Here is a 10,295-nt window from a genome sequence, read left to right as displayed (position 1 = left end):
AGGGTAGTATATATATATATATATATATATATATATATATATATATATATATATATATATATATATATATATATATATATATATCTCCAGTTGACACGCCATTAATTTTTTAGCTATAACAAATCATACTCCATAATCTGTGAGAAAAACTATTATGAATATTTTTGAATAAATAAGTCAGAATGCCAGCCTCGTGAGTTCCGCTGTGCGATTTGCAAATCCTGGCTGTCACAGGCTAAGACGGTCTCCAACGAACGACCTAAACGCAAAAATGCGTTCAGCATAGTATTTTTGGTACCAAAACACTTCTCCAACGGAGGACTGAAACCAGCTACCCATTCTGGGTCCTCTGCGATTGGTAAGGCAAATCTGCATTTTGAAGAGAGACGACCCAAATGGTGGGAGCCGTCGGGGCAGGGCGCGGCCGTCGGGGCAAGACGACGCGCGAGCTCCGCCGGGCGCGAGCTCCGCCGAGCCGCGGGCGCGAGATCCGCCGGCGCGGGCGCGGCCGGGCCGTGGGGGCGAGCTCCGCCGGGCGTGAGCTCCGCTGGACGCGAGCTCCGCCGAGCCGCGGGCGCGAAGAAGGAGAAGGAGAGGGAGGGGGGCCGAACGTGGGCGCGAGCTCCGCCGGGCTCGGGGAAGAAGAAGGAGAGGGAGGGGGGGGGTCGGATCCAGGCGAGAGCTCGGCCGGGCCGCGGGGGCGAGTTCCGCCGAGCCACGGGGGCGAGCTCCGCCGAGCCGCGGGCGCGAGATCCGCCGGCGCGGGCGCAAGCTCGGCCGGGCGCGACCTCCGCCGGACGCGAGCTCCGCCGAACCGCGGGCGCGAAGGAGGAGAAGGAGAGGGAGGGGGGCCGGACGCGAGCGCGAGCTCCGCCGGCTCGGGGAAGAAGAAGGAGAGGGAGGGGGCCGGATCCGGGCGCGAGCTCGGCCGGGCCGCGGGGCGAGCTCCCCCGAGCCGCGGGCGCGGGCGCGACCTCCGCCGGACGCGAGCTCCGCCGAACCGCGGGCGCGAAGAAGGAGAAGGAGAGGGAGGGGGGCCGGACGCAGGCGCGAGCTCCGCCGGGCTCGGGGAAGAAGAAGGAGAGGGAGGGGGCCGGATCTGGGCGCCGCGCCAGCGCCAGAGCGCGCCGTCGCCCCACGTCGTCGCCATCCCCATACCCGAGTGGGAGAGAGAGGACCGAAGATATTTTGCCTTCGCCATTAGAAACGGAGGAATTTAGGTATCACACTCATTCACTGTGCGTCACCTGGATTCCGGAACGGATCTTTGGTATGGGTCTTTCTCCTTGAGATAGCCTAACAGGCATAAACGCCCATAAAACCCAGGGCACCGGTGACCCACGACTCTTGCCCCGCCGCATTGTCGTTGCCGTCGCCGAAGATGGCGAGGGGCACCACCACCATGGAGGTGCGCGCAGACGGCGTCGCCGTCATCACCATCTCCAACCCGCCCGTCAACGCCCTCTCCCTCGACGGTATTACCCCAAAATCTGTTCCCATTCCCCGCGGACGCTCTGATTTTCCGCTCGTGTTGGTTCCTTAGTTTGGGGACTTGGCGTGGGGAATGCTCCTGGATCAATCGATCTTCGCTTCGCCAGTTCGCCTGAAACACTAGCTGTGGGGGAATGAACTGTTCGCTGCCTTGCCTGCTAGTGGATGAACAGTAGTACTGCGTCTTTTGTCTTGTGCGTAACCAGCACTTTGTTCTTTGTTCCCGTCGTTATAGCTGTCTTTTGGAGTATGCTTTGTTTACGCAACAAGTCAACTTATGTCAGCTCTAGCGGAGTGGCTGTTGCCTCGTCCTCTGAGGGTCAATCATACATGCTGTACATTCTAGGATTGCTGTTTGTCTGGCCTCATAAAGCAATCTAGCAGTAGTGGTGCTCCACTTGCTATGTGAAACTGCTAATCATTGTTACCTGCTAAAAAAAACTGCTAATCATTGTTCTTACTCATGCAACTTTGTACGATGTTACCCCTAAATCAACGCCACAGGCCATTAATGTGTCAGTCTGATAGGCCCTCTTGTTTCTGTTTTGCAGTCATAGCTAGTATGCAGAGGAACTATGCAGAGGCGCTGAGCAGGAATGATATCAAGGCAATCGTCCTCACTGGTAAGTCACCAAAATAAGTTTCTTGTCAAGTGTCCTATGCTAGTGCCGTGTTTCTAGTGTTTTTCTTGTTGCACAGGTGCCAAAGGAAGGTTCTGCGGTGGATTCGATATATCTGCGTTTGGAAATAAGCCAAGTAAGAATGACAGTTCTGTACCAAGTGTGTTCTGGCCCCTTCCACTCCTGAATAACTAAATATTTTACATGTCATCAGAAAATGAGAAGCCTGGATCCATGTCTATCGATTTCTTGACTGACATAGTGGAAGGTAATTTATCATGCTCTTGCTCTTGCTCTAAACACGCATATTGGTAAGCAAGTATTTTCCATTATTGAGTCATTGATTGTTTGTTGCTGCCAGATGCTCACAAACCGTCAGTGGCTGCTATAGATGGCATTGCTCTAGGAGGTGGATTGGAGCTTGCTATGGTATATGCCTAAGTTGTTTTTCATCATATCATGCTTCAGATTTCTGTATTTTTTATTCAAATACTCGGCTATTTGTTATACATCAAAAACTCTTTCGGTCCAGGTTTGCCATGCTCGCATTTCAACACCGTCAGCTCAATTAGGACTACCTGAACTTCAGCTTGGAATCATTCCTGGAATGGGAGGTATTCTCAACCCCCAACATATACTACATATACTCTCACAAATGCCCCAATATTTTCTCAAACTCCCCTGTTTGTGGTGTTTTAGCCTTAGGCCTAAACGTTATTATGTTTGACCCTGCACCTATCTCCTTTTGGCAAAAGGGCTCCTGCATCCATGTTCAGATTTCCACTATGAATGGTATATGAAAGCATTCCTGCCATAAAAGTAGAATTAAATCTTCTGTAATTCTCAAAGATACATTGACATTTTCTGTACATACTAGAAGCATAACATGTTGGAGTTAGCTCCTCCAAACAGGCCTGATATGTTCTAGTGGATGAACACCAAATACAGTTTCCATACAGCAGGAATTGGGAAGTACAAAGAAAAATAGTTTGCTAGCAAAAGTTCGGCTGAAGTACTCCTGCTCTAACTATAATAATTATTTAAAAGGTCATGTTCTGGACATATTACTGCTAATCATACTGCTAACCATGTGCTGAACATATTAACCATTCAAGATAGCAAAATATTTACCCACAAACAATAGTTACTGTAACATAGTTAGGATTCAAAGTTCTAAATAATTACATTTTGTCAACTTTTGTAATAAGATAAGATAATGCCCAGAGGTGTGTTCCTTGATTTTTTTTCCATTTTCTGTGTTGAAGTTCTTAACTTTTTGCAGGGACTCAACGTCTTCCCCGTCTTGTTGGCCTGCCAAAAGCCCTTGAGATGATGTTGGTAGGCTTGAATTGTATTAATATAAGTTGCAGTGATGGTCATGACACAAACCTACATAGACTGTTGTTGACTGAGTACTGGTGTATTCTCCTAATAGATGTCAAAGACTATAAAAGGTACGGGGGCACAAGAAATCGGTTTAGTTGATGCTGTTACTTCAGCTAATGAATTGGTCAACGCTGCCTGTTCCTGGGCTCTAGAAATTGTTGAAAAGAAGAAACCATGGTTCAGAAGTCTCCACAGGACTGATAAACTTCCAGATCTTGCGGAAGTGAAGGATGTTATGAAATTTGCAAGAGTTCAAGCTAAAATGAAGGCTGCTAATGTTCAGCATCCCATAGTTTGCATTGACGTTATTGAAGAAGGAATAGTCTCTGGCCTATTGCAGGTCTCATGAAGGTAAATCACCAATTGGTGCTATTTTATGTTAGTATTGCCCCAGTGCTTCTTAGTATATTTTCATTTTCTAACAGGAAGCCCTCTCCGGGAAAATGCTTGAGCAGTCTGAAACAAGCAAAAGCTTAAGACACTTTTTTTTCGCTCAGCGTGCTACTTCAAAGGTTGGTAGAAATATGAGGTCAAAGCATCTTCAACATATCCATTTTCATTCATATAATCAGCCATATTCAGAACTTTGATTTATTTATTGCAAATCCTTTTAAGAATGGTTGACCAAATATGTTGATGGTCACAATAAGTTTATTTATTGTAATTTATAGATAAATCAAGTTATGGTATGAAATTGAAGTTAATTTCTGGATATTTGTGATGTAGTTGCAGGATTTTTGTTACTCCAGTAAACTTCTTTTCAAGTGCCTTTATAACATAAATATAAATATAATTGTATCTCAAATTACACATGCTAACCCAGTCCTTTTGTTAGAGAGATGCATTACAAATCCATGTTACTGCCTTTCATTTATCTGACGATATCAACCTACCACCACCAGATTCCAAATATTACCAACATGGGTTTGACAGCACGGAAAATTAAAAAGGCAGCTATCATTGGGGGTGGTCTAATGGGATCAGGCATTGCAACAATATTAATATTGAACAACTTCAATGTTGTCCTGAAAGAAGTAAATGAACAGTTCTTATCTGCTGGCATTAACAGAATTAATGGTATATTTTATTCACTTCTCTTAATTTTATTGGGATTGACTTCAAGTTCCTCAGAAGTTTGTTCTCTTGTTCAGCCAATTTGCAGAGTTTCGTCAAAAAGGGTCAACTTACTGTAGAAGATTATAAAAAGAAACTGTCTCTACTATGTGGTGTTCTTGACTATGAACAGTTCAGAGATACAGATGTAGTCATTGAGGTAGACCCAATATCTATATTCACCACTCTCTGATTAATATGAGATAGCGCTGCTTATTCGGCTTTGTCACCTATATAGAGAGGTAGCTTCTAACAAAGTTATACCATGTGCTTAGGTCAATGTTTTTAAGGCGTTGCTTTGGCGTCGCCTAATCGGCAAGGCGCTACAGGCGGGACGATTTGGCGGACGACTCGCCTCAGATTGGTATGGCGTCCGCCTTACTACCATGGCGTCCGAAAGTCGTCGATTTGGCATCCGATTCGTCGAAATCGAGCAAGGCGGGCGCCATACGGGGATGGCAAACGCGGGCGTGGGAGAAAGGACGGGGAAAGCATCGCGCGCGCGGGAGATTAGGCGCGCGGGGAGAGAGGAGCGCAGGAGAAATCAGAGAGCAGAGAGAGGAGCGCTCGCAGAGAAGACGGACCTACCCGCGCGAACGCGTTCGCCCGCGCCGCCGGTAGAAGCTGCTGCCGCCGAGGCTCCGCCTCCCCCTCCCCTGTTCCCCATCCGCGCGAGGAGCAGCCGCCGGCGGGCTGCTGTTTCCCCGTCGCCTCTTCTGGTCCTCCATTGAGCAGGACACGAGCTGCTTCGCCTCTCCCTTCCCTCTTCCCCACCCGCGCGAGGAGCAGCCGCCGGCGGACTGCTGTTTCCCCACCGCCTCCTCTGGTGAACATCGAGCAGGAGCAGGACCCGAGCCGCCTCCTCCAGTCTTCCCTCGAGCAGGAGATCTTGAAGGGGAGACGGCGGCGGCTGTCGATCTGAGAGCACTGACCAGAGAGGAAGGGGAAGCAGAGGAGAGAGAGGAAGGGGAAGCAGAGGGGCGGAGGGAAGAGCAGAGCAGCGCATCAGGAGGAGAGGGAAGCAGAGCAGGGCATCCGGAGAGGGGCGGAGGGAAGCAGAGCAGCCACTCGTGCGGTCGTGCCGTCGTGTGGAGGCGGAATAGCAGTGGGGAGCGGCGGCGCCAGGAGGGGAAGGAGCACATGGTCTGCCTAGTGGGCTGGGCGAGCCCACTTCTTACTCGGCTCCTTTCTTTTTCTTTTTTTCCTTTCCTTTTTTCTTCATCTACTGCTCTAAGCTGCTGTTTTCATTTTTTAATTAATTTCTTAAGGCGTCGCCTCACCTCACGCTTTAGTCGCTTAAGCGTAAGGCGGTAGTCAGTCGCCTCGCCTCGCCTTACCGCCTTGAAAACATTGGCTTAGGTATAACTAGTTACGTGTTTCTTATAACATCAGAACCAATCAAGTACTCCCTCCGTTCCAAATTATAAGACGTATTATAATTTGGGTCGAGGAAGTATCTAAGAAACAAAGAAAAAAAAATTCTTATGGGAGGCTTAAGGATGAAGATATTGTAATGGCTACTTGGTAAAACCCACAAAACTCCTACCTTTGAGTGTGGTTTGAACTATTGATTTACGTTATTGGAAGTAACCTGTCACACGTCTGATCCAGATCCCCCTCATCAGTCCAAACGGGCCAGGAGAGACCCAAGACGGAGCACTGGCCGGTGCCAGGCCACCCTGCGCGTGGCAAGGGAGGTGCGCGGCCAGGGGGGTGGGCCACCGCCGCCACTCAATCCCCCCATATCCCGGAGGATTCGGAATAAAAGGAAGTTTAGGAAATAAATAGGAAAATAATTAGAAAATTGTTTAGGAAATAAGGATTGAGTTTGTTTAGGAAACAGGTTTGCTTGGAATGTAGAAGTCCAAATCTATAAGGACTCTAAATAGGGCTTACTTGGAGGTCAAGTCTAGATTGCTTAGGGGTCAAGTCTCCCAGGACTATAAATAGAGGAGTGATGTAACCTTTCAATCTTAGGCAAGAATAGAGCTTTGCTCTTTAAACCCCAAGCCCCTCTCTCTCTCTCTCTCTCGCGCGCGCGCGCCGCCGCTGCCCAACCCCTGCGCCCGCGGCCCTAGCTGCTGCCCGCCACAGCCGGCCAACGCCCACGCCAGCCGGCCCCGGCTAGCCACCACACCCGCCCAGCCAGCCACCGCCGGCCCCCTGCGCAGGGCTGTGACATAACCAACTAAGTTTAGATGAAACCTAGAAGAGTCCTGACAGTATATTACTTAATAATTATTATGTTCTTGCAACAAAAATACATATTGTCCTTGTTGCTTACTTTGTACAATAGCTTGTAAATTCGCTGCATCCTTAGTCTACTTAACCTGAAGTGTTTTACTTAGCTAAAGTTGAAAAGACAATGATCTTGATGGCTACTTGGACAGGCAGTTATTGAGGATATGTTTCTGAAGCAGCAAATATTTTCTGATCTTAAGAAGTATTGCCATCATAATTGCATATTTGCCACAAACACTTCAACAATAGACCTGAACATAATTGGTCAGAAGACAGCTTCTCAGGATCGCATTGTCGGTGCACACTTCTTTAGGTAGTGTGTTTTGCACCTACATTCTGTTTCCCTTTTCTCAAACCATGTATCTAATTTATGCATTAATTTTCAGTCCAGCTCATGTCATGCCACTGTTGGAAATAGTTTGTACTCATCATACTTCTTCTCAAGTTATTGTGGACCTGCTTGATTTTGCAAAGAAGATACAGAAAACACCAATAGTTGTTGGCAACTGCACAGGTTTTGCTGTCAATCGGATGTTCTTTCCTTACGCTCAGGTAGCTTGTTTTCTTGTTGATCATGGTCTGGATGTGTATCACACAGATCGTGTGATCACACAATTTGGAATGCCAATGGGGCCCTTCCGGTAAGCAGCTACACATGGCCTTTTGTTATTGTCTTCAGGAATTGAGTTTGAACATAGCCATGCTTTTTCTTGTCTGCTGTGGTTTGTCTGAAACTATGCGATCTTTCCATTATAATTAAATCGGTTGAAGCAGCTTCCTGCATTAGAAGAATCAAGATTATGACCTTGTTTTTTGGTGCAATAGGAACCAAGTAGATTCTGAAACTTTTGACTAAGGGATGAGTCCTTGCACTACTACTGTTTTGTATCAGCCATCTGTCACATGCAGTCCTTGTTTTCTTCCATGTCTTGCTGTTGAGTTATCCATCATCAACCTGATAACGCTTAACGCCCATATATTACTTAACTTTGGTTAAGTAAACTTGTGGGCTGAACAGAGTGCATTTATGGCATGTTTTCTTCTTAATATGGTTACTTTGTAGAATTCATTTACGTATAGCTTTCCTTTTCTTTGAAGCAGATGTACCGCTTGCTTTTGTTCCTGGTTGTACACTTGTATTGCTCTTTCTTTGTTTCTTCTTTCCATTTTGTGCATTAAGTAGGGCGGTATCAACATACCCTAGTTATCCGATTCAGATTCATCGTGGCACCTTGTTTTGTCTCAACAGATAACTGTTTGATTGACATTGGGTTTCGTTTTTGATAATTTGTCATACAGATTAGCTGATCTTGTTGGTTTTGGTGTTGCTATTGCCACAAGAAAGCAATATTACCAAAGTTATCCTGAACGATGCTACCAATCAATGCTGCTTCAGATTCTTGTTGAGGATAATAGGACAGGTGCTTTCAGTCTGAAAATACGTTGACACATAATTTGCTTCAAACTATGAGCCCAATTGAGTTTGTTCTTCTAACAGCTGCAGCTTTCCTATATTTTTATCTGTGGAATGTTCAGGTGAATCTTCTCGTAAGGGCTTCTATGTATATGACGATAAGCGCAAAGCCTCTCGAGATCCTGATTTGGGAAAGTACATTGAAAAATCAAGGAACATGGCAGGTGTTATGCAAGATCCTAAGGTCATGATCCTATATCTCCTTTAGTTTTTTGCTCTTTTTCCAAGGAGGATCCGCATGTGTTCTGTCATTTTTCTCCATGCACACTTCTCTAGATGATCTAAAACAAATGCATAATGGGCTGCGCAAGTTGCTGAGAATTGTGGGAAATTCGGTGCTTTGGTCGCTGATCGGCTTCCAGGCTGGAAAGCGGATTTGCTCACAAAGGCTGGGAGAAAGATTTTGGTTCAGTTTGTGCTCACTTCCATGTTGGTATACATGGCTATGGCAATGGATCTTCCTCCCTGAGCTCTTAAGGGTGTGTTTGATTTCGGTGCTGTGGGAGGCCAGGCCCACGAGCCAGGCCCAGAGTGCACAAGTGCCCCTGTTTGATTTCCTTGTAGCAGTGGAGACAGGTCCAGTCTAGGCTTTGTTTGATTCCATCACTTCAGCAAGGCCCATCATCAACTACCTCCAACTGCTAGTTGGAGATGTTGTTTGATTCGGGCCAGGCTGGTCATGGCCCAAGAAACCACCAGGAGGAAGGGATACAACAGCAGAACAAGATTTGAATCATGTCAGGTTCAGTTAAACTAAATTTCGTCCAAACAAAAGCTTACAACAATATGAAATAAAGAAAATTGGCAATAACATGGCCTCGGACTAATTGCTGTTCCCATTCATCATAGTCAGGTTAAAAAAACAAAAAAAAACAGCACAGAACAGCCATCACTTAGGATGAGGATACAGTTCAACAGTTTTCTGGAGAGGAATGCAGCACATGTAGGAGATGCAAAGAACAAAGATCACAGATGGATTAGTGTCATCATCGGCCTAGACATTGCAGTTTCATTACCTAGACATGGTCAGTCTCATCCAAAGAGCTACAACCAGCAACAAAAGAGCCAGACTCATCACAATCTTCCAATCTCCAAGCTTATCATCAGATGGTGCAACAGCAACAGCAGAACAATTAGAAGGAAGAGACTGTTGGGAAACGGTAGCTGCTTGTAATGATGCAGTGCTTGCTCATAGTTTTGGTACTTCTTGTACCTAGCATTTTTGTAGCCAAACACTTGCAGAGAACACTCATGCCAAGTGAAGTAAATTTCAGGGGTGTAACCCTCAAAAACCACATAGCATGTAGCCATTAATCTGCAATGTAAATATTTGTAAGAGCCTCAGTGGTGCTAAGTTAGATGAATTTTGCCATAGTCTTAGTTTCACTCACATCAATGGCTATTAGTAGGCAAGCAAAGAAAGGTAGTGCCTCAGACATATTTTGCAGATCAGAAACGGTGCATGAGGCGACATTGAAGATCTACGATTTTGGTAAACCAAATCGTAAATATCAAATGTCGACCAATAAACTGATTCTATAAGTGTACAAGTAAATAGTTGACATCATTGGCAAAAAAAATATGTATTGGCCTCAGCTTTAAACAATTTGCTGCTACATTCTCAAGTAAATCATAGGTGCCTGTACATCCATCAAATAACAGAAAAAACCAACAAATCAATGAGAGCACCAACCAAAGTCCCAAATAAGAGGTTGAACCAGAACATCATGAAGGCCATGAAAGCCATGTGAACATCCATTCCCAGCCATCACTACAGTTACTTGACCATGTGTTGCTAGGGAATGGACGTCTCCAATGTTTTCAGATCGTATTATCGAGGCTAGTCGTATGACCACCGATAAGTCGATAAGGGACGATTAGTCGTCGATAAGGGACAATTAGTCGATCCTAATCGGTCTAATCGGCTAGTCGGACATTTAGTCGTCCTTGTGCCTAGATGGCCTGATCGA

At 46.1% G+C, this 10,295-nt stretch overlaps 2 protein-coding genes across 2 annotated transcripts; one reads left to right on the top strand and one right to left on the bottom strand.

Moving 5' to 3' along the window:
* Window positions 1-331: 331 nt before the first annotated feature.
* On the bottom strand, window positions 332-1,150 carry LOC136510671 (vegetative cell wall protein gp1-like). Its single transcript, XM_066505045.1, has one exon. It carries the CDS (start codon window positions 1,148-1,150, stop codon window positions 332-334), a length of 819 nt encoding a protein of 272 aa, XP_066361142.1.
* A 194-nt stretch (window positions 1,151-1,344) lies between these two features.
* On the top strand, window positions 1,345-9,725 carry LOC136512435 (glyoxysomal fatty acid beta-oxidation multifunctional protein MFP-a-like). The gene is made up of 15 exons (XM_066506397.1): window positions 1,345-1,475; window positions 2,043-2,114; window positions 2,191-2,247; window positions 2,326-2,379; window positions 2,473-2,540; window positions 2,644-2,725; window positions 3,394-3,449; window positions 3,547-3,837; window positions 3,923-4,009; window positions 4,400-4,574; window positions 4,649-4,770; window positions 7,001-7,164; window positions 7,238-7,492; window positions 8,151-8,272; window positions 8,388-9,725. Exons 1-15 carry the CDS (start codon window positions 1,382-1,384, stop codon window positions 8,531-8,533), a joined length of 1,845 nt encoding a protein of 614 aa, XP_066362494.1. The 5' UTR covers window positions 1,345-1,381; the 3' UTR covers window positions 8,534-9,725.
* Window positions 9,726-10,295: the final 570 nt, after the last annotated feature.

This window comes from Miscanthus floridulus, chromosome 16 (genome assembly GCF_019320115.1).
Source record: "Miscanthus floridulus cultivar M001 chromosome 16, ASM1932011v1, whole genome shotgun sequence".
In the NCBI taxonomy this organism is placed as follows: Eukaryota; Viridiplantae; Streptophyta; class Magnoliopsida; order Poales; family Poaceae; genus Miscanthus; species Miscanthus floridulus.
The sequence above is the reverse complement of the archived record's forward strand: the minus strand, read 5'-3'. Positions and strand labels throughout refer to the sequence as shown.

Coding starts and splice junctions, on each gene's coding strand:
- LOC136512435 (XM_066506397.1), top strand. CDS start 1,382: ATGGCGAGGGGCACCACCACCATGGAGGTGCGCGCAGACGGCGTCGCC. Junction 2,115..2,190: donor CAAGGCAATCGTCCTCACTG/GTAAGTCACCAA, acceptor CTTGTTGCACAG/GTGCCAAAGGAAGGTTCTGC. Junction 3,838..3,922: donor TAGTCTCTGGCCTATTGCAG/GTCTCATGAAGG, acceptor ATTTTCTAACAG/GAAGCCCTCTCCGGGAAAAT.
- LOC136510671 (XM_066505045.1), bottom strand. CDS start 1,150: ATGGCGACGACGTGGGGCGACGGCGCGCTCTGGCGCTGGCGCGGCGCC.